This window comes from Tupaia chinensis, unplaced genomic scaffold (genome assembly GCF_000334495.1).
Source record: "Tupaia chinensis unplaced genomic scaffold, TupChi_1.0 Scaffold144682_1, whole genome shotgun sequence".
NCBI classification, from domain to species: Eukaryota; Metazoa; Chordata; class Mammalia; order Scandentia; family Tupaiidae; genus Tupaia; species Tupaia belangeri.
This window is the reverse complement of record NW_006204543.1, coordinates 1,440,266-1,463,148: the sequence shown is the minus strand read 5'-3', so window position 1 is coordinate 1,463,148 and position 22,883 is coordinate 1,440,266. Positions and strand designations below refer to the sequence as shown.

At 49.4% G+C, this 22,883-nt stretch overlaps 1 protein-coding gene across 2 annotated transcripts in view; it reads left to right on the top strand.

Annotated features, from left to right (window-relative positions):
• GABRB3 (gamma-aminobutyric acid type A receptor subunit beta3) overlaps positions 1-22,883 on the top strand; it is a 43,406-nt gene that overhangs the window by 14,865 nt on the left and 5,658 nt on the right. For both annotated transcript variants that reach the window (XM_006167244.1, XM_006167243.2), the window contains exons 3-6: positions 8,689-8,771; positions 11,505-11,642; positions 14,582-14,734; positions 18,190-18,434. In XM_006167244.1, coding sequence (XP_006167306.1) covers positions 8,689-8,771; positions 11,505-11,642; positions 14,582-14,734; positions 18,190-18,434 — 619 coding nt within the window. The remainder of the gene's footprint in view (positions 1-8,688; positions 8,772-11,504; positions 11,643-14,581; positions 14,735-18,189; positions 18,435-22,883) is intronic.

Sequence of the window (22,883 nt, the reverse complement as noted above, 5' to 3'; positions counted from 1 at the left end):
TCAGCAGGTGCTCCTGCATTACCAGTAGGAAGGCCGGTGTCTGTCCATCCTGTCTGCCACCTCAAGGCTATTTCGTTTTCTCAGACAGGAAGCAGGCACCCTTTCTCCTGAATCCAGTTGGAAGGAGCCAATCTCCCTTAAGGATGGGTGTATACACACCCAAGAGACGTCCAAGGTCCCCTCTCTTAGGTTGCCGGTTTTTATCCACATGGTTTGCTTGACCAGGGTTTCCAGGGAGCGTGATTCAAGTCACTGAACCCATCCAGCGGCAAGGTGGTGTGTGGGACCCTCTCATTTTTGTGCGACACGTTCTGTATAGATTCTGTTAAACATATTAACAGGTTATATGTACTTGAGTGTTTAAGTGTGTTTTGTCATAATATGAATCAAGCAGACTTCTTTCTTTTTATGTATTCTGTAATGTATTTTATGGGAAATATCTATTTCTAGAAGGGTTGATGTTCCTTTAAGTATTTAAAGATGTCCCTAGTCTCTATTTCATATGAATTTTTTCTAGAGGAGAATTTTTATAAATACATGGAACTTTAAATAGAGTTTCTTATGACATTTTCCACCCTGGCACACCTGGTTTCAGTTTCTGCTGTACTTAGGAATCTCTTAAGTTTTCTCTTGTTTCTATCTTGAGAATTCATGTTTTTGAGAGAAAATATCCTTTTTCTTTGGGTTTTCTTTTTTAAAGAATTCTTTTATTCATTATTATCTTTTAATTTGACCTGAGAGAGACAGAGAGAGAGAGAAGCAAGCTGCCAAACTGCAGCCAGTCATGTGGGAGTCCAGTGCCTCAACCACCTTGCCACCTGTTTCTCTTTTAGTTTAAGCTACTAAGTACATTATTATATAAAATTCTTCATTTATACTTGTGTTCAATAGCACCAAGAATATTTTATGTGTTTTTTTTTTCAGAGAGAATTTTTACTATAGGGTGTATGCACTTGCCTGAGAGACAGAGAGATAGAAAGTAAGAAATCACCCACCAGGGAGGATGACCATGCCGAAATCCTTTTTTCTCCATTCTCTTGCAATTTGGGGTACACACACACACGCTCAGTGTGAGTTTTAAGTCGCCGGGTCTGGGGCTCGAGCTGCAGTTGACTATGTGGGAGTCCAACAATGTAACCATTGTGCCATCTGCTGGTCCCGGTTTTATGTGTATTTTTAAAGTCCTTGCCTTTGATTTTACATGATAGGTATTAACTTCTGCTCTGTCTTTATCAACACCCTCCTCCTCTTGCCTTGAAAGATATTTGGGGATATAACAGCAAAGTAGCCAAATAAGAAGCTCTGAGGTCTTGCTCTCTCACAGAAATATTTTTTTTTAAAGAATGGAAATTATCTGAACCAACTTAAAAGAAGCTCTGAAAAACAGCCCAAAGTTCACAGTAGCCAACCACATCCCGAACAAGAAAAACCTGTTAGGAAAACTCGATGGCATTTTCAGTTGCCCTTCCCCTACCTACTGCCCAGTGCAGGGACAGTTTTGGTCTTGACCAGGCAGCAGCTGGGTTCCCAGTTCTCTCCCTTGCCCAGAGGAAGCAGAAGCCCTCATCCATAACGTGTATACGTATGTCTTACACCCTCTAAAGGAGACAGGAAGGCTTGCACAGGGGTTCGTCTCTGCACCGTGTCACTCGGAATTCAGGCACGTGAAGAGGCGGGCGTGGCTCAGAAAAACTGCAAGATGACTGCAAACCTGCAGAAGCCGGGGTGAGAGAGTCTGGATGAAAACAGGAGATAGACCACATGAGACCCAGAGGGCAAGCTGGATGCAGTTCTTTGGGAAACTGGGTCATTCACAAGCAGCCACATGTACAGATGAACTTGCGGATGTATGCACATGTCAAGACAGAAGGTGGGTCAGAGACATCCGAGGAAGATCTTAGAGTTCTGTCTTACGCAGAATCCTAGGCTCAAAGCTAGCCTAGCTAAGTCGGTACAGAATGCCTAGCCCAGAGCCGGTGCGGAAGGACCGCAAACGGTGGCTGTGTCCTCTTTTCTGTTTGTTCTGTTTTTTGTTTCCGCTCCTAGAATTCAAATCAGTCTTTGGTAAAACATTAGCCGGACATAAACTGAAGGAACAGAGACTTCACTGATTGTACTTGACAAAGAATAATCTTTTCTTAAGAAGTTTAAAAATGTCTCAGAACAATGGACTCCTGAATTAAAAGCCAGCAAACCCTATGGAAAGGGAAGAATCCAATTTCCAGAGTTAACATATTATAATAATCAGATGCCCAACTTTTACAGGAAAAAAATCATAAGACATACCAAAAAATAATAATAAGAAGAAAACAAACCCCGTTCAAATGAACAAAATAAACCGGCAGAAACCCAGACATTAGATTCACTAGATAAAGACGTTAATCATCTATCTCGTGAAAGAGATGGGGGGACAGGGAATGAACAAGGCATTAAAGAAAATGAGAAAAAATGATATATAAGTACAATAAACAAAGATATAGAAATGATAAAAGATAGCCCTGCAGAAATTCCAAAGTGGGAAAGTCCGACAACAGGTGAAGCAAAGGGTTTACTAGTGGAGTTCAACAACATAATCTGAGCAGGCAGAAGCAGGAATCTGTAAACTTGAAGAAAGGACAATTAAAGTTGTTGAGTCTAAGGAAGAAAAGGGAAAAGAATGAAGAAAAATAAAAACCTAAGGGGCTTGTAAGAAATCATCAAGTAACTCAGAGTGTTACGGAAATGCCAACATGTGAGACAGAGAGAGACAGAGACAGAGAGACTACTGGAAGAAGTAACGGCTGCAAACGGACCATATGTACCTACAAATTTAAGAAGCTCAGTGAAATCCAGGAGAAATAAATCTGAGGAATCTCACACTAAGTCACATTTCAGAGTGTTACGGAAATGCCAACATGTGAGACAGAGAGAGACAGAGACAGAGAGACTACTGGAAGAAGTAATGCCTGCAAACTGCCCGAATTTGATGGAGGATATGTACCTACAAATTTAAGAAGCTCAGTGAAATCCAGGAGAAATAAATCTGAGGAATCTCACACTAAGTCACATTATAACCAAATTATCAAGAGACAAAGAAATAATCTCAAAAGCATCACATAAAAGGAATCCTCAAAAAGATTATCGGCCCAGTTTTAACTAGAAATCTTAGAGGCCAGGAGGCAAGTGGATAAGATATTTAATGTGCTGAAATTTATGTATCCTCAACAGATAATTTGGTTTCTGGCAAACTTCTCTTCAAATATCAGAAGGAAGACTGACAAGTAGTGTGGTGGTTGAGGTGCTGGATTCCCATGTGGCCAACCATGGTTCAAATCTCAGACTTGGTGGCTTGCTCTCCCATTTTCTCTCGCCCCCCCTTCTCTTGTCAAATTTAAAAGTAATAATAACAAATTAAATAATAAATAAATAGTTTTAAAAATGAGAAGGAACTTTAAAAGTCTCCGATAAAGAAAAGTTCAGGGAGTTTAATACCACTAGATCTGCCTTAAAAGAAATACTGAAAGGAATCTTTCAGTTTGAAATGAAAGGATACCAACATAACTTAGAAGGATAAGATATAATGATCTTCAATAAAGATAATAAATTCGGTATTATTGTAATTTTTTTCTTGTAGCTCCACTTAAAAAAATTATTTTACATAACTCAGAAGACAAAAACACAAAAAATAATTATAAGTCTATGTTTTGGGGCACACAGTGTTCAAATTGTATTATTAAAATATTATGAAGGTAAATGTAATCTGCATGATAACAAAAATATGTAAACTACAAAAAAAGTGAGGAAGTAATTAGCATGTGTCATTAAAGAAATAAACTGAAGAAAAAAGGAGACAATGATGGAAGAAATTAGGGGATAAAAAGTTATTTAGTATGTACAGAAAATAAATAGCAATGTTGCAGAATACAGGCAGTCTTCAAAAAGTTAATAGAAAGTGCATATTATAAAAAAGTTGTGCATGGATTTCTGATATTTTTTGCATCAAAATAAACTCAGACTTTAATCCCATTCAATGTGAACCTTTTGAAGTCCCCCTCATAAAATTTTCCTTATTAGTAATTACTCTAAATGTAAATGGATTAATCTCTTTAATCAAAAGCTAGAGGTTGTCATAATGGATAAAAAATTAAGCAGGATCCAATTCTATGCTATCTACAAACAGAAATCTACAAGTAGGTGTCTTTATTGTTTTACGTTTAATTTTCATTTGTTTACTTGGATACTGTTCATTACTGCTCTGCCCGATGAGGCCCAGCTATGTGCTTATTTATTTCCCACACATCTTTCATCTCCTGACCTTGTTTTCTTGGATTTTTGTTTGTTTGTTTGTGTTTTAATTTTTTCCAGAGAGTGCATGTACTTGCCTGAGAGAAACAGACAGAGAGAGCAAGAGAGAGAAAGTAAGAAAGATCCCCGTGGGAGGTGGTCCACTTCTCTCTTTTAGGGACTTGGCCGTGCATGCACACATTCCTGGAGTGTTTCCCAAGCTGCCAGGTCTGGAACTCACACTGTGCCATCAGCCATGTGGGATCCAGTTGCCTTCACCGCCACACCGCTGGTTGGCCCCTGTCTGTTCTAAGGTCTGGTTTTTTACTCTGCCCTTGGAAAGGTCTCACAAGTTTGCCCTTTTTTTCCCTCTCAGAATGTGGTCCACAGGCCAACAGGATCATCACCCGGGAAACTCACACATTCTGACTCAGGATTTGAATTTTAACAAGATCCCATAGTGACTTCTGCGCCCATTAAAATTTAAGAAGCATCTCATGGCATTAAATTTAGATTTCAGCCATGTCAATTCTACTGTCTTTGTCTTCAGTATGAATTGTTTAAAAGTTTATTTATTTCTCCTATTAAAAAGAGGAGGTTCCAGAGGAACCAGCAGTTAGCATAATGGCTATGTCGCTGGACTCCCACATAGTCGACCGCGGTTCGTGTCCCGGACCCGGTGGCTTAAAACTCACGCCGGGCGCGTGTGCGTGCGTGCCCAAGATCCCGAGAGGAGAATGGAGGAGAAGGGATTGCGGCATGACCATCCCCCCTGGGGGGTGATTTCTCACTTTCTGTCTCTATGTCTCTCTCTGTCTGTCTGGCGAGCGCACGCGCCCTACAGTGAAAATCTCTCCAAAAAAAAAAAAGAAGAGGAGGTTCCAGAGACACAGGAACCACCGTTGATCCATGCCCGGCATACTCAGGGAGGCCTCTGGATGTGAACCTGGAGCCTTCCTGTGTGGGTCAGCCTTGCAGAGAGGTGCATGTTCCCACTGCTCCATGCCCGACCTTTCAGTGCCAGTTTTAACCCAGTGCTTGCGGCCAGGAGTCCTCGCATTCTGTGCAGTGTTGACACTGCCCATCTGTCTATGACTTCATTTCAGACCGTGTTTCGTTTTGTTTTGTTTATGTGTTCCTGTCCTTTGTTTTGTTTTGTCTCTTTTATAGAGGTTTTAGCCTTACAATGTGTGTGCTCACACATCGTAAGATGACAGAAAGAGACAGAGAGTGAGAGGCAAAGCGAGGCAAATCTCTTCTCTTCCATTCTCCTCGTGGGATCTTGGGCACACACACGTATGCGTCCAGCATGATTTTCAAACCACTGGGCTGAGGACTCAAACCATGGTCGCCATGTGGGAGTCCAGTAACGTAACGGCCACTTCCTTGGCTGGTCCCCATCCTTGTTTTAAAGGTCGTGTTCACGTCTTTCTGTTGGTAACCAGACGTGTGTCCCCCAGATTTTTCAACCTTCATGTTCATTTCCTCAGACACCTGTTTTATTAGGAATGTTGGTTCTGAGCTGGGACAGACCCACCGGTTTTCTAGTGACAACACGTCTATGGTGAATACTGGTCCTCCAGCCCCTTGCGTCGGAAGCTTTAGCCTCTCGGGTGTGCATCTAGAATCAGGTTAACGGGCTGCATCTGTTCTGACGAGCCTCCATGTACTTGGGGTGGGTCTTCCTCTCCTGCTGGACTGCCTGCTGAGGCCATGAGCTCAGAACTGCTGTGTGCCACTTTGAGACTGAGTGGCATTTCCACCTGCATCCAGGGTACCCTGTAGCCATGACTGGTGTTCCTCCCAGCCTCCTGGTCCCACGCGTCTGGCCGTATCTCCCCAGCACTTCAATCCAGAGACTCACGCTCGCTGAATCAAGACATGGGCAAGCACGCTGCTGGCCCAGCCTGTGCAGAGGAACTTTCTGAAGCAGTCTATCCCTGCCTGGCACAGCAGCCACCAGCCCGAGGCGCGAGGCCATCACGCACTTGTAATGTAGCTAGGGAGTCGGAGAGACGATGTTTCTATTTCACTTCATTTAAGATATACGCCTAAGTCATGGCCACGTCTAGTGACTACTGTGGACCGTGTAGTCCCAGATTGCGAAGGCTCCCAGTGACCTACTTAGATCCAGGTAGCCAAGGTGACTCCGGCCACTTCCCGACTCTTTCAGACTGCCTCCTGCCTTCCTCTTCCGAGGCCTGAACTTCTGGTTCTTTCTGTGGAGCTGCATTCATCCAGTTCCCAGGCAGGTGCTCCAGGATCTGGCGTGTACTTTCTGCTTCAGTTTTTAGACCAAAGTGATTGTATCTGGGTCTTCCTGTAGCTTTATCGCCATATTGCTTAAAATTGAGCGGAGACACAGCAGGCTGATTTCGTCTGCCCGATGTGGCTGCTCATTTCGCAACTGGTGTGGCTGAATGGTAGCGGCCGGCTGAATGTGGAAACGGTGTGCTTATTTTAGAGACGGGCTATCCACTAAGGGTTTTGCTATCTTAGGACATGTCACGGTATATCGGGTTGTGATTCTTGTTTATTTACAGATTAGCTTTTTCACTGCGTGCAGTTACCTGTGTTTTTGTGTTGTATCAGTTGTCTACAGCCACAACTTCGCTGCCGCCGGATCAGGGCTAATGAGCGTCTTCGCTGATCCCAGCTGGCTCGCCCACAGACTAGGCGCGGTGACTGCTGTGGTTTGGATAACGGTTTGTCCTCTGCAGGTTCAGGCTTTGGAACTTGGTCCCAGTTGGCCTTGGAAGGCAGTGAGACCTTTGAGGGGCGAGGCCTCATGCGTGGTGCTCAGATCACGGAGGCAGGACCCTCATGAATGGATTTTTGCTGTCTCAGAAGATGGAGTGAGTTCCAGCTCGCATGAGAAAGTTTAGTTCCCAGGAGAGGCACTTGCTGTAAAAGGAAGGTGGCACCTGCCCCCCTGGGCGCCTGCCTGCCACCCTCTCCGCTTCTGCTTCTGTCAGCCGTGTGGAGACCCAGCGTCGGAGTCCAGTCTGACATCAGCCATGGCCAGGCCTTTGGACTTTCCAACCACCAGAATCGTGAGCCAGATAAACCTCTGTTTTATAAATCACCCTATGGGAGTGTTTCCGTTAGCAACACAGTGGAGGACTAAGACCGTGACCCGCGAGCTTACGGGGTGTTCTCAGAGGAGGCGAGTGGGCACCTCCGCCTGCTCCCTGGGTCCACTCTCCTCCTGGGACCAGCACTCTCTGGACATGGCCCTGTCACAGCACAGGCAGAAGACAGGAGACAGGAACAGGCTGCCTCTCGAGGCGGAAGCTTGAACCTGACAACCATCCACTTCTCCCATTGCATCAGACGAAGCAAACTGCGCAGTCAGCCCGCATTCAAGAGGTGGGAGACAAACAGCTCCTCTGCAGGGAGGAGGATTGCAAAAGATGTGGAGGACAGCAGGTCCTGGAAGGAGCAGGGACAGGCTGCTAACGCAGCACGACTCACCACGGCGGCCTTCTCGGCATCAGCCTCCAGGTCTCCATAGCAAAGCTCTTCGGGCGGTTCTGCCAGCATGCTCTCCCATGTATTTGTGAAACCAAACAAGAAGGGAGAAAGCGGATGGCCCGTGCCCTGTCACTTACCCGTATTGAAGGGTAAGTGTTTGCTGAAGGAAAGTGCTTGGTCTATTTGACTTAGGTCAATAATTAGGATTAAGGAATCCTAGCCTCTTCATTCCTAATGACGGAAAACACGATAAATGGTAGCTGCCCCCCACCTCGTGTACCTAGCATCTGGGGACCCAGGAAGGAAGACGTGTGACTTGTTGCAGAGCAGTGCAAAGGGCTGAAGTCACTGTGAAGTGACACCTGTCTGTGGGGCTGTCCCCTGGGCATAGGCACGGGTACTTCTCAGAGCCCTGGAACCTCCAGGCGTCCTGGGCGTGCACCAGAAGCCACACAGAAGGTGTCACAGATCTGCTCCCATGTCTGTTAGGGTAACAAAGTCTTGAGCAGAGAGCCAGGATGCCACCGTGGTCCTCACTGCAGCCAAAGCCATAAAGCTCGCCAACAGAGGCTTCTCTTCAGCTCCACAGACCCAGTTCTGCAGGGCCAAATCCTGCAGGTAGAGAGTCAATCCTGCAGCTGCAGGACACAGAGACCACATGGCTGCCGACACAGAGTCTCGTCTAAGCATGTATTATACATGTCTCAAAACATCTTGTCATACACCATAAATACGTACAATGTTGATTTAATTTTCGATTAAAAATAAATTTTTAAAGATAAAATGTGTTTGTTTTTTCTTGATAAAGCAGGTCCATCACACTCCTTCGGTCTCTCCGCATGCACGGTGACATTTGGCCGGCGTCTGGTCCTCAGGACCCTCGCGGCGTATCTGGAAGCAGCTGCCCTGCTCCGTCTCTGACCGCCGTCTCTGTCCCCCTCTGTGTTTCAGAATCACCACGACAGCCGCGTGCATGATGGACCTGAGGAGGTACCCGCTGGACGAGCAGAACTGCACGCTGGAGATCGAGAGCTGTACGTGTGTCCGTCCCTTCCCTCCCGCTGGCCCAGGCCTTGTCACTGTGCAGGTTCCTCTCCAAGGCCTCTGGGACTTCCTTGACGTCTTTTTAGCTATCTTAAGAATTAAGATTGAATTCCCCACGCTACAGGTACCACTGTCTTAACTGAGAGAGATTAGGGAGACAGAGAGGCAGAGACGCAGCGCACGGTAGTTCTCTGTTCTCCCTGAGTGGCGAGTCTGTTTGCTGCGCTGACGCGTAAGACAAGCGTTCCCTTCAGCCCGTCCTGGCGAAGGGCGCGGATGCTGTGAGGCCATTTTCTTACAGTACGCTACGTCGTGCGTGAGTGGCTCCACTGCTGGGCCTGGGCAGTTGGAGGAAAACCCACTTCCCATCAGGAACTCAGCCCTCTGAGCTCTGAGGGCTGCTGCATCTCGGCCATGCTCTCCAGTCTGGGCAGTGTAGACGCCCTGCTGACCGCTCCACGCTGAGGACTTCTCTGAGATTGCACAGGCAGCCGTCCTCCCGCCCCTGGGCACATCTCCGGGCATCCTGGGGTGTCACTGCAGTCACCTTTGTCTGTGGGCGGGCAGTGTATGATTAGTCCCTGTTAGAGTTCGGCTTGTCGGTACTTACGCCGCGCTTGGTGGTTAAACGGCTAGGACGCTGCAGTGTCCCTGATGCAGCTGCGCTGAGAATCTGTGTCTCTGTGAATAAGCGCAGTGAGAAATGACACTGTCGACAGGCTCGGTCTAGATCCTGGGGGAAGCTGGCCCCGCCATGGCCCTCGCTCCTACACTTTGTCACTGTCAGTCCCTGAGGGCTGGGCTTTCCCACACGGTGGCGGGCATAGAATTACGTCAAGTGATGCATAATTGAATCGTCGAGGGACGTTCACGGTGGAGGACAGGAGGCTCAGGGAAGGAGGATGATTTTCCACACCCGGCGGACTACCCTAAGAAGTTAAATGCATTCTGGGCGTCCGGAGGGCACAGTTCCAATGAGTTGATGAATATTTCAGGAAGGCAAACTTGGGATCTAAATAAGGAAGCAGCTCCTGCTCCGGCTGTCGGAGCACATCGTGAGTGACTTCCGAGAGTGTGGACTCTGCCGCTGCCATGTGTGGCCGTGGTGGACAACGAGCGGGGAGGTCCACTGTGAGGTTCCCTCACGTGAGGCCCCTCCCCGCAGAGAATCTCTGCTCGAGGCGTCTGAGTGAAAGAAAGGATTCTCCCAGTTTTCTGGTGGCCTGACTACACGCATCTCTGTGCTAGAAATGCACAAAGAAAGACGTGGCTTTATTTCCAGTAGGGGCGAATTTTTACAAAAGCATCTCCTGCATTCTTACTGCCCCTCTCTGTTCTAAACAGAGGCACGTACAGAAGAGACAGGAAATCATTAGACAGAAAACAGACAGTAATAAACGTTTTGAAGAAAGTAAAGTTGGATAGAAGTGTAACTCGTGACGTGAGAGTGTTTGTGAGGTGGAGGGCCAGAGAGGGCTCCTGCAGGGTTTTATTGATGTCGAGATGCAGCTGTGGGGAGGCGTGGGCCATGTGAGGCTCTGCAGGTATGTCCCTGCAGAGAGCAGAGCACACAAGTCCCTGGGCACAGGTGCTGGCCAGCGAGTCCGGGCTGGACGACCAGGGCAGGAGGGTGGTCAGACCTGCCAGTTCTCTCTGTAAGGAGCTTCTACTTGCATTGCTGATCGCATTGGGAAACATGAGGGTCTTACGCAGAAGTGTGGCGTGGTAAGACTACCATGGCTGCCAGGTCAGAATGAAATATGCAGACGTTAGGAGGATGGGGATGGACACAGGTGTGGCCACTGTGATCTGAGCGCGTGGGACGGGGAAGATGACATTAGCTGTGGAGAATGGTCCCCACCATGGCTGTGTTCTGTCTGCGCACATCAGATGTTGAATGTCTACCTTGTTCCTGAGGTGTACATTCAGATCAGTCTGCTGGACCAGGACAATGTTACCTCCAGATCTGTGTTTCAGTTGGTCACATCGGTCACACCGACCTGACCTTGTAGGAGACTCCTGGTGTTCTAAGACCGGACCTTCTTGTCCTGTTTTCTCCTTCCCAAGAGGTGTCGGATGACCCCCTAGTGAGCCTGGTGCTGCCCCAGGAGCTGAAATCTGACTGAGGACCACTCCCCAGTGCTGAGGCCCACCTGGGCAGAGCTCTGAGGCCCGGGAGTACCCCAATAATGGGCATTTCCAAGGCTGGTGGCCGTCGTGGCCAAAGGAGCTGAGCAAACCACCAACATGCCGAGAGAGAAGCCCTACTTGGCTCTAGGAGCCCCTCGTGCGGTCGGCATTGACTGCCATGTTTTCCTCGGTCTTCTGCTTGTCAGTAGCTCCCAGAATGCTTCATCTCCAAATTCTCATTTTCTCTTAGAACCCTCTGAATCACTGCTCTTTGGCCGTGTTCGGAGTTGTCTGTGTGGTGTCTGGGTCCACTCTCAAGTTACACTTTGCACACAGAACTCTGGACAGGGCACCTGCTTCCCTGGTTTGTCTGTTTCTCAACACCAGCTTCATAGGAAGCAGAGGGCAGAGGTTAACATAGGCATAGGGGACAGTGAGGTCTCGATGGCCTCTCTCAGATAAGCCCATTCAACTGAACTGCCTAAAAGTGAGAAAAGCCATGGCTTCCATTTTGTTAATGACCGTTTCCAGAGCTGTCACTCACACGCAGAGATGGCGTGCCTCACTGCCACATGCCCCCTCTCTCCTGGCAGATGGCTACACCACGGATGACATTGAGTTTTACTGGCGTGGCGGGGACAAGGCCGTTACGGGAGTGGAGAGGATTGAGCTCCCACAGTTCTCCATTGTGGAGCACCGCCTGGTCTCCAGGAATGTCGTCTTTGCCACGGGTGAGTCCCTTGTCTACTCGGTCACTCAGGGGCACCCGCTACCCGCACTGGGGTGAGAGTGTCCGTGTGTGTGCGATGCGTGCAGCCAATGCAGCGCTGAGGACCATCCCAGTAAGTTGTCATTGTGCACACCCCCTTTTCTCTGAATCTGAAGGGGACTAATGAGCGTGGTGGGTCAGACCAACCAAGAACATGCTGTGTGAGGCTGGTTACTGCCAAGCTAAAAGGCAGGGGCATTCAACACACCGTGATAAGAGAAACTCTTCTTCGCGGGCAGGCATACAGCCACGGATGGCCTTGAAACCAGGAAGAAAGGAGAAAGGAAGTGAGGGCCAAGTGGGTGCTCTTCTCCCAGGAGTTGGGCCCCACTCCCACTCCCACTCCTGCCCCGGGCCACGAGGGTGCTGCACAGGGTCTGTCGCGTTTTCACGCAGCATCATCAGAAAGTCTGACAAGTTTGTGGACTGTCACTTCTGTGAGAGTCTGTGTCCACTTAGAATGGCCTTCCCAAGTCCACTAGCTCAAAACCACTCAGGGCAGTCTGTCTTTTCGTTCAGCACGTATGCGGTCGCACATGCCCTGACTAGGTCTGGAATAGCATACACTGCGGGCATGGAGGGAGTCTGTCATTGGCACCCCGTGAGGCATTCAGGACACCACGCCGGGTCTTCCATCCAACCGAACTGAATTCCTGCATTGGCCCCCATCGAGTGGTCCCCAGACCTCCCACCCCTCAAAGGCTTTTTAAATTGCTTTAAGTCACCTATACATGAAGATGTAACAGAAACCACATCACTTTAAAATATTTCTAAAATTAAATATTACACTAACTTCTTATACTATCCATACATTTTACAAGTCTTCCGAATTAATGAGATTTCCCTCAGGAAATGGGGTTGAAGGACTCTGGTCCAAGAACGAATTTTCGAGGAAAGCGGTTAGTTAAGGACACACGCTGGGCGTTCTGAGGCCAGACGAAATGCATGTTGATCTCACGTGAGCCGTGACGGTGCCTGTGACCCGGGACCGGCTGGAGCTGGGAGTGGGTCAGGGCATCAAGACCGTAATGGGGTGCTGGCTCCTGCCTGTCTGTTTCTGTTTCTGTCTCTTTTGCTCATGGAAAAAATATTTTTTTAAAAAAATGACTTACGAAAAAAACAAGGAAGTAGACTGCCGAGGTGCCCAGCAGCCCCCACTCCAGCCCCCTCTAATTCCCTCTCCTGCTTGGCCTCGTCTGCAGGCTCACGGGCACTCAGGCTGCCGTAGGTTTCTGTTGGCACCAGAAGCTCTTGTCTTGAAGGGTGTGTCCTCGTGCAGCTAATTTGTCACTTCTCAACCTCAAATTATTCATTATCAGCTGTGGTCATTTGGGGGTTTCCCCAAAGAAACAGCAAATACCACAGTGGTCCTTCCTGCCCACACTAAAACTTTGTCCAAAGGAAGTCAGTGAAACAGTTGCCAGTGCTCACTACAGATCTGTGGGCACCTCCTACTGTGGAACTTACCGAAGCTTAAAACAGGATTTCTAAGAACCAGCAGACAGCACAATGGTTATGTGGCTGGACTCCCACAGAATCAACCATGGTTCGAGTCCTGGACCTGATGGCTTGAAACTCATGCCTGGCGCGTGTGGGTACAAGTCAGAGGAGAATGGAGGAAAAGGGAGTGTGGCATGGCCATCCCTCCTGGGGGATAATTTCTCACTTTCTGTCTCTCTGTCTCTGTCTCTCCAGCAAGTGCACACACTGCATAGCAAAAAATCTCCCTCTCAAAAAAAAAAAAAAAAAAAAAAAAACAAGTTTTTTAAATCACAGGGTTAAAGATGGAAGGGATAGATTCAGCTACCTTAAAACATGTGAGTCTCTGGGTAGCTCCCAAACTCATTACAAGGGCTACACAGACAGCTGGGAACACTTACGAAGAATACAGGCAAGGATTCAAACAGAAAGAACTGAAGTGAAAAGATCAGACCAGTGTGAAGAAAGAAATGAGAAAAATGAAGGACCAACAGAATCAGATCATTCATAAAATGAAATGCAGAGAACAAACAGCCATATAGGAAAAAGTCGGTTAGAGAAAAGAATGGGAAGGACAGGTTTTGCTCACAAGAATTGGAAAAGTATGCGAGCTGTTCTATAGTGGTGTGTTTGCGAGGCGCGATGTGCACTTTATAAGGTGCTCGTAGTGGCAGTGTACGCCGGCACGGCTCTTTCAGAAAGTAATTTGTTGAAGCCCCAACAGTGGCCAGCATTTCCTCTTTTGGAGGAAATTTAGATGTTCCTAAAGAAATGTCTAAATACAGCAAGAAGGTTTGGCTTAAAGATATTCTTAAGAATACCATTTAAAGTCTTGTAAAATTGGAAATCACATAAATCTACAGCATTCAGGAATTCATATTTATCGACCATACAGTTCACGTGTATACATTTGATGGAAAATTAGGAAGACTTTGTTGTTGTTGGAGAGGTTTTTGGTATAGGGCACGAGCACTCACCCCCCAAGGGTGCCACGGCACGATCCCTTCTCTTCCATTCTCTTCTCGGAATCTTGGGCACGCACATGCACCTGGCGTGAGTTTAAGCCACCGGGTCTGGGACTCGAATCGCAGTCTACTACATGGGAGTCCAGTGACCTAGCCATTACCCTAACTGTTGGTCCCAGGAAGACTTTTAAATCATGTTTATAAATAATTTGCATCAACTATGAAAAATATTTGTAATGTCTTGACTATATGATTATGCATTTGATCAAACTGTGGAGTCTACTACATGGTCTCTCTCTCTCTCTCTCTCACACACACACACACACACGCACACACACACACGCACACACACACACACACACACACACAACTGGAGGGAAAGTCCCAGTTTGTCCACCGTTAAGTGCTGGATCTGACAGGTGACTCTTCTGCAGAATAACGCCCTTGTCTGTCGTAGGCGCCTACCCTCGACTCTCACTGAGCTTCCGGCTGAAGAGAAACATCGGCTACTTCATCCTGCAGACGTACATGCCCTCTATCCTGATCACGATTCTGTCCTGGGTGTCCTTCTGGATCAATTACGATGCCTCTGCAGCCAGAGTCGCCCTCGGTATGTGCTATTTCCAAATGATACTTCAAATGTAAAGAGGCCGTGGCGCCATAGGGTGAGGCGCGTTCAGAGGCTGGAATTCGGCGACGGTCTTGCCGACACCCTGACACCAGTCTTGGCCACAGAGTCACTTTTTATCTTGAAGCACTAATTTCATGCACGATTCCCTTGATGTGTTAATTTAATTACAAGGCTCAAATGTGAATTTTCGTGCCCATGAAAGGGAAAAGATGCTTGCAGAATATTTGCATAATAAAACTATTTTTGACACTAAAGCAAGGATTAACATCTCCTGTTCAAATTTATTCCATGGCCCAGAAAGAAGGCTTGATTAATTGTGCATTCTTCTTTTCTAAGTCAGAAAAATAGTCAAATATTATAGCATATAATTGGAATTACACAATTTAATGAGCACTAAAATATGCAATTAGATTCTGAGTGATCCCCAGGGTCCGGGCAGTCTTTGCTGGCCCTTGGTCGACAACTGGACTATTGGCTCATGTAAACTATACACTGTCAATTTCAGTATTAATTTTAATATTTTTGATTATTAAAGGAAGGCTGACAGTTTCAGAAGCACTTTTCTCGCTCAGCTAATCATTATGAAAGTGCACAGGCAAAATAATTATTTAAATGTATTTTAGGTAATTACAGAGCTGATAAGTCATCTGCAGTTTTTCTCATCTTCAGGTAGGGTTAAGTGACATTTATGTTATGTTAAACGCCATCGGTGGGAGTCGCGAGGCCTGTGCTGTCCATGCACTCCAGGACTGGGCTGCTGCCCGGGGTCTGGGCCGCGGATACACCCGCAGCCTCCCCACGCCTGCAGAGGGGGAGGTTATAGCTGGAGGAATTTCCTCTGGACCCTGGAGCCCAGCACTGCTGAGAGTGACAGGTGGGCTCATCACTTAGGCCACCGTATTTTGATGAGGGAGGGAAATGCCATGTTTGCGTTGACTGACACAGGTAAATCAGTTGCATTTCCGTGGTCTGCGTAAACGCAGTCTTCCAAATCTAACCTTTTACTGAGATCACCTACTCGAGCCATCGGGAGGCTAGCCATCCATGGGAAGGTGTCACCGCCGGCAGCAGTGGGAAGAGCAGAGAGGCCGCCCCGCCCAGCCGCCTGCTATGGGGCGGCCAGAGTCAGGCCCAGGCTAGGAAACTGGGGCTGCCGAGCCCTGAGGTGGTGAACAGCCGTGCGATGACGGACCTCTCGTCGGTAGTGGTAACTAAGCCAGTTACCGTTGGCTGGCACTTCACCAACATGCTACCTGTGGTCTTCCCAGCTGCTCCAGACCCTGGCTGTGGACCCCCAGAGCCGGGCTCTTGGCTGGGCCACGGGGCCCTTGGCTGGGCCACGGGGCTCTGCTGTCAAGCTGTGGACCTCCACACCACCACCCCGTCCACAGCAGTCCAGATAGGAGATAAAGTGGCAGACGAGTTAGCGAGTGTGTGAGCCTTTGCAGCTCAGAGCTCACGTGAGCCCAGACTGTGGAGCCTGGGGCACTGACCGTGAAATCTCACGGGACCCCTTGGGCGTGGCTGATCAGTCTGAAACCAGGGCCCTAGCAAGCTGCTCTAGGCCTGCCCTGCCTCCGGGATGAGCTGGTGGCCCCAACCCTGAGGCTCAGCCCATTCCTGGGCACATCCACTGAGGCCAGGGTTGCCCGTGCCTGTTCTGTCATCAGCCAGAGGACCAAAGTCATGCGAAAGCCAAGCTTCTGGGCTTCCCACATCCACTGTGAGGTGTCGTGGGGACGTTGTGGCAGCTAGCTTACGGGGTTTTGAATACAGCGGGAGTGCCTGATTGTGTAGCATGTGCATGGTGCTTTCACATTTATTTGTAAACCATAAGTATCACATCGCCATTTTCAAATTTAAGACGTCTCCAGGTGCACCTGAATGTGATGCTACAGAATCTTAAACTGCTCCGCCACCCTCACGGCCTCCGCCTCGCAGGAGCGATGGTAGTCCGCAGCAGTGCGTCGGAATCGTCCCCACACTCAGTTCTCTGCTCTTGGGAGCAGTTCTGAGCACAGGCGGGAGGGCACACGCTGGAGAAGGACCCCAGGCTCCCGTGCCTCTCCAGCTGAGCTCCAGTCGTGAGGTCCTCTTGTGGGACTCACGTGATGGGTGGGTCCAGAGGGCAATAAACTAAGACACCCTGCAGATCCAAGCCCTCGGCTGCAGAGCTGGGCCGGGGCGTGTGGAGACTGGCTCGGGCTCTGGTCCAGTCTGTGTCCTGGGGCTGCAGACCCGTGGGCCTGCACTCGCTCTGGGTCTTCATTCCACATGGGGGTCGTGCGGATGAAGGCCCATGGCTAGGACCTGTGCTTCGAAAGTCTTCCTCCAGCAGGGAGGCCTGGAAGCCATGCCGAGAGCTGACCTCCCTGTTGGGACCTGGAGTACATTTCTCATCGATGTGGCGGTGTCGCTGCTGCTGTAGGAAGAGGCCGAGCCCTCGAGGCTGCCCTGCTTCCCTGAGCGTTTGAATATTTCCAGAGAATCAGAGTCTGGTAACGGCAGCCGTCACTGTCCCCCCAAGAGGCAAGAGGCTCACGCCTTTCCTGCAGGCATGGCTTAACTTGCTTCCCCAAGCTCCAGGCATGTGACTAACCAGTGGGCCCTCTAGTCTCGATGGCCTGGGATTATTCCACAGAGGGTCTTCGTGTTGCAAAAGTATGGAACACAACAGAGGATTCTGTTATCTGTGGATGGGGGAATTGTAAAAGCAACCTCCCAGGGGAAGGACAGCATTTCCCCTAGAGAAACAGTGGAGTTTTCAGACAAACCCATGTAAAAACTTCAACATAATGACGTAAGAGGGGAGGAGAGGGAGTGAACTGGTCATTTGTCCCCGGTAAGGTGAGATTCCATATGGTTCATAAAATCATTAACCCTCGACTTGAATGGACCTTTCGAGACAGCTCAGAGGTGGTCTCTTCTGTAGCTGAGGGAACTGTCAGAGACTCTGCAGTCGGGTCAGCTTGGAGCCCAGGACCAGATCTCATTCCCCTCCAGCGAGTGCTGCAGCCCCACCCGCTCCGCGTGGGGAGTCCCTGATTCCCTCACGCCCCGCCTCTCCCGCCATAGATGAGCTCCATCCACTCCCTGGAGCTCACCCTGACTCGGCGTGTTGTCACCTAGCTGCTGTCACTGCCTCTCGTGTGCACGAGAGCATGTCCCTCTCCCCTCCCTGAACCTCCCCCTTCCTCTCCCGAAGCTCCTTTCTCTTCATTGGCAAGGGGTGTGAGTGTCGGGGGAGTGGAGTCCCATCCCTGTGGGGATGCCAGCTGGCTGCACTGTGGTGTGACACCTCTGTCACCTCCCGGCCACCCGCAATATTCAGCCCGCGGCCCCTGCCCCTCCGGGCTGGCTGAGAAAATCAGAAGGAGGTGAGCAGAGCCCTGGGGCCACGCCGCAGGCTGCTCACCACGCCGCTTCCCTTCCAGGGATCACCACCGTGCTGACGATGACAACCATCAACACACACCTCCGGGAGACCTTGCCCAAGATCCCCTACGTCAAAGCCATCGACATGTACCTGATGGGCTGCTTCGTCTTCGTGTTCCTGGCCCTCCTGGAGTACGCCTTCGTCAACTACATCTTCTTCGGGAGAGGCCCTCAGAGGCAGAAGAAGCTCGCAGAGAAGAGCGCCAAGGCCAAGAACGACCGGTCGAAGAGCGAGGCCAGCCGGGTAGGCTCCCGTGAGGGGTGCCCGGGGTGGGTGACCGCGACAGCCGGCGTGTCTCCTCAGGGGCCCGCCACCCCGTTGGGTGTGAGTGACCGCGCTGATGACCCCCGCCCCTGCCAGCCTCTGGTCCACCCTCTGCCCACGGTCCCCCGGAGACATGCCGGCTGCGGAGGGAGAGAGGGCAGGAGTCCTGGGAGATCCGCCCTGGTCCTGCCCCCTCAGAGCAGAGCCCAGCAGAGCCCGGGCGGCCAGGGCACGCTGCATCAGGGAACCGTTGACTGCTCGCCCCCGGGGAGCTCCAGCTAGGCCGCTCGCCCCACCCGGGACGCGAGCTGTGACGTCTTCCAGTTACCACTCACTTTGTCATTCGAAGTCACTTCAGCTTATTTCTGATAAGACCAGTACATTATTGAATGACGAGCCACAGACTAATGAAAGTATACTGTGGTTTCTATATGATTTAAAACCCGTATCCTTCCCCCTCTTTCATCCCCGCGGTTCCTGAAAATACGTTTTTACCTGTTGCATGCTGGGCTTGTTCCTGCATTACTTTATTCTTAAAAAATTCGCCTCGTTAGACTTCAGTATTTTCCAAGCCCATGGGCGTTTCTGGGTCTTTGCTGAGTGTGTGGTCTATGCCTGCCAGGGCAGGGAGGGGCTCCCAGAGAACCCCACTCCTGCAGGCCTCGTGCTGGCTCAGGTCAGTCCAGAAGTGCTCGGAAGGAGGGAGGCACACCAGGTAGTGCCCAGCTTCCATCCTTCCGGAAAACCCCACATGAGGTCGGGACCTGCAGATGGCGTAATGGTTACGTCGCTGGACTCCCACATAGCCGACCGTGGTTCGAGTCCCAAACCCACTGACTTAACACTCATGCCGGGCGCGTGTGCGTGCATGCTCAAGATCCCGAGAGGAGAATGGAGGAGAAGGGATTGCGGCATGGCCATCCCCCTGGGGGTGATTTCTCGCTTTCTGTCTCTCTGTATCTCTGGCAAGTACATGCGCCCTACAGCAAAAATCTCTCTTAAAAAAGAAAAAGAAAAAAGAACAAAGAAAACCCCACATAAGGTTGTCCAGAAAGACCCAGGATCTGTGAGTAAAACCAGGCTTCTATAGGAGGGATGCTCTTGGATTTCTGACGGAGAAATGTACTTAGCACCACTCTGCTCGGTATCTGGGAGCCGGCCTCCTCCTGCGTGTGCATGGTGGGCGGTGGGCATGCCGCCGCCAGGGGAGCTGGGACTCACCACACGGTTGCCGCTTCATCGCAGAGGCAGCCGTGCACACACACGCATGCACACACGCACACACACGCACACATGCACACACACAGCTGCCTTTCCAGGTTCCTGCCTGCTGGAAACAGGTTGTACATTTCTTGTCTTTTTCCTTCAAGACACTGTTGGAACCGCCACGGTGTTTTCTGCAGAAATACCTTTCTGAGTGCGCACACACAACACATGCCCCGGTACCAGAGAGAGAGTTAGCAGAACATAGCAAAGAAGTGACAAGCCGGGTGCAGAGGACATTTTCAGTTGATTCTCATGTCCATTCTATTGTTTTTCCAAACATTTGTTTCTCTGTTTTCCTAACAGTTTTGGTAAAGCCTTTCCTTGTTCACAGTTTTTCTTTTTAATTTGCCAGAGGGTGCGTGCACTCACTGGAGAGAGAAGGGGGGGCAAGAAAGCACCCCCATGAGGCACGGTCACGCTGCAGACCCTTCCGCATTTCTCTGCCCTGTCAGGATCCTGGGCACACGTGCACACGTGCCCGACATGTTTTTCAAATTGCTGGGTCCAGGACTCAGCATGGATCACTGGTCTTGGGGGATGCAGTCTCTCAATCCCCAGGCCGTGTGCTGAACTTCCTTGTTCGCATTTTTTAGAAATCTGTAAATGTCCATCAGGCCTTAATGTAAAGTGTGCATGCGTGCAACTTTTCAGTGAAAATTTAAGGCTCATAAAAGTAGGAATTACAAATTGTTCCCGGCTACCATCCTAGAATTTAGTGGTAAGTACTTGGTAAAAAAAAAAATTTTTTTTTCAAAGTTTATTTATTTGTTCAATAGGAGAGAGAGACTGACACCCCAAACATGCCATGACCCTCCCGACTCAGCCCGGATCTCAAGCATGCTCGCACATCCAGTGTGTACAGGGAGGTCCTGGGATTCAAACCAGGGGCCTTCCCACTCCCATGTGGGTTCAGCTGTGTCATTATTTATCCCCACCGATCGTGTTTAAATACCAATGGGCCTCCCAAAAAGTTGATATCAAGTGATGCATGTAAATTAAAAGAAAGTAAGACAAGAACCAGAAATCCCATGCGAAACACAAAGAATACCTACACACTGGCTGGCAGCCCCAACTGTCCGTTATAACTGCGACCCCTCCGTCCTTGGTGACAGCACTCGGGCTGCCGATCGGGGCAGCCAGCAGCACCCGCAGCTGTCCCCGACAGAAGTCTCTGGCTCTGCAGCAGGGACGTGCCTTCTCACTGTCTCCTGCGTCTTGGGAGGGAAGTCAGCGCCCTTGCAGCTCCGTAGGCCTCCCAGGAGGGCTCTGCGTCTGCGGCTGGGACTGCGTGGACCCTTCTGTGACACCACGAGAAGATTCTCCTATTTTGTGGTTACACTGTGCTCTGGGTAGCTGATACATGAATGCTCAGAAGGCCCAGGTAGTCACCGAGTCCCTCCTGCGACGGGCTCTAAGGGAAGCCTAGGCCGTCTGCTTGTCCCCGATTTGCCTCTGTGCCCAGGTCAGTCTCTGGGTACGATGCATGCATCATGGTCATAGAGCGCGTGACATTTTGCAAGTTGGCCGGTTGTGTTTGCACTCGCGAGGTGGTAGGCATTACTCTTGCCAGGCGTCAGAGCTGCAGACTCAACATTGTTCTTGCCACAGGGCGAGGTATCATTCCTTGCATAACGAATCCTTCCTGCTTCTCCTAGAACTAGAGCCTTAGACTTACTAGAAGCTGGAAGGTAAGTCGAGAGTGACATCCCGACTGTGCCACTCCGTGACATATTCCAGGAAAACACCCAAACCGTTCTGTGATAAAAGGCTGAATAGGATGTTTTTCAGTCTTTGAACGTCTGCACCTGTCAAGGTTTATAGAGCAAGAAGAAATACTGCATTGAAATCAGTGGTTCTAATTATAGTCGGTACTAGATGAGCCCTCAAAATAAGGAGTGTTCATGAAATGGTTTAAAAATCGCAAGTCATCTGTCATCCTATAAAGGGCATTTCAGCCTTCTATTTCACCCACGATCGCTTCCTTCTATTTTAAGACTTAAATTCTGGGTGAAAAAGATGATCATCTCTTTTGGAAATATTTGAAATGTTTGATTTCTAAGATTTAACAGATTTTAATAACCCTTCCTTTTTTTTTCAGAAATTAAAAAAAAAAAAAAAAAAAAAGCAAACAAACAAAAAAACGAAACAGAGTTATCAGAGTACTTTTCATGGATTTCCCTAAAGAGGTAATATTTGGACTATAGCTTATTACAAAATGTTTTAGGAAGAGCATCAGAATAAAACAATTACCTATGGACTACAAAAAAAAAAAAAAAGCTATGAATCAAGATCTGTTAAAGGTGTATGATAACACCAAATTGACAAATTTGGTCATTGCTGTGACAAACAACATTACAATTACACTAATTAGATATTATTTTCTACACATTGGTTCAGGGTTAAATAAAAAGCAAATCAATGTAAAACTACAAGTAAAGCAGCCAAGCTATTTTACACCCGGGTCTTACTAACCCGGCATATATTCCAGTTCCTCTCCACACTCAAGCATGGGCCGCTGCGACGCTGTCTCTGTTCCCAGCGTTCACCTCCTCTGAAGTGAGGGCCATGGCGGCCGTCGTGGTTCTCGGCTCCTTCTTCCCGGAGCCGTGTCCTGAGCCGGCCCCAGCTGGCCGTCAGTGCCTGCAGCTCTCAGCGTCACTTCAGTTCTGTAAATCACAGCCCGAGTCGTAGGAATGCGGGTTGGCTTCCCTCGGGCTACTCCCTCGGCCTGAGAAGGACATTGATTCATACAGGACTGCCACCGAGTCTTGAAACGTCAACTCAGCACTCAGTTGACCTCATTTCTGTGTCTTCTCCCCTCGCCCCCCGCGCGCCCTAATGTCGCCACGTGCCGTGGATCTCCTTGGTCCCACTGTTTCTTCACTCCCCTGATAGGAAGGGAGGACAGGCCTATACATGCCCCCTTCTTACAGCCGGGCGAGGGACCAGCAGATGGCAAACCGGTACACCGCTGGGCTCCCGCGTACTCCACCGTGGTCCGAGTCCCAGACCCAGTGGTTTCAAACTCACGCTGGGCGCATGCGCGTGCATGCCCAAGATCCTGAGAGGAGACTCAAAGAGGGGAGACTGCAGTGTGGCCATCCCCCCTGGGGGGGGGGTATTTCTTGCTTTCTATCTCTCTGTCTCTGTCTCTCCAGTGAG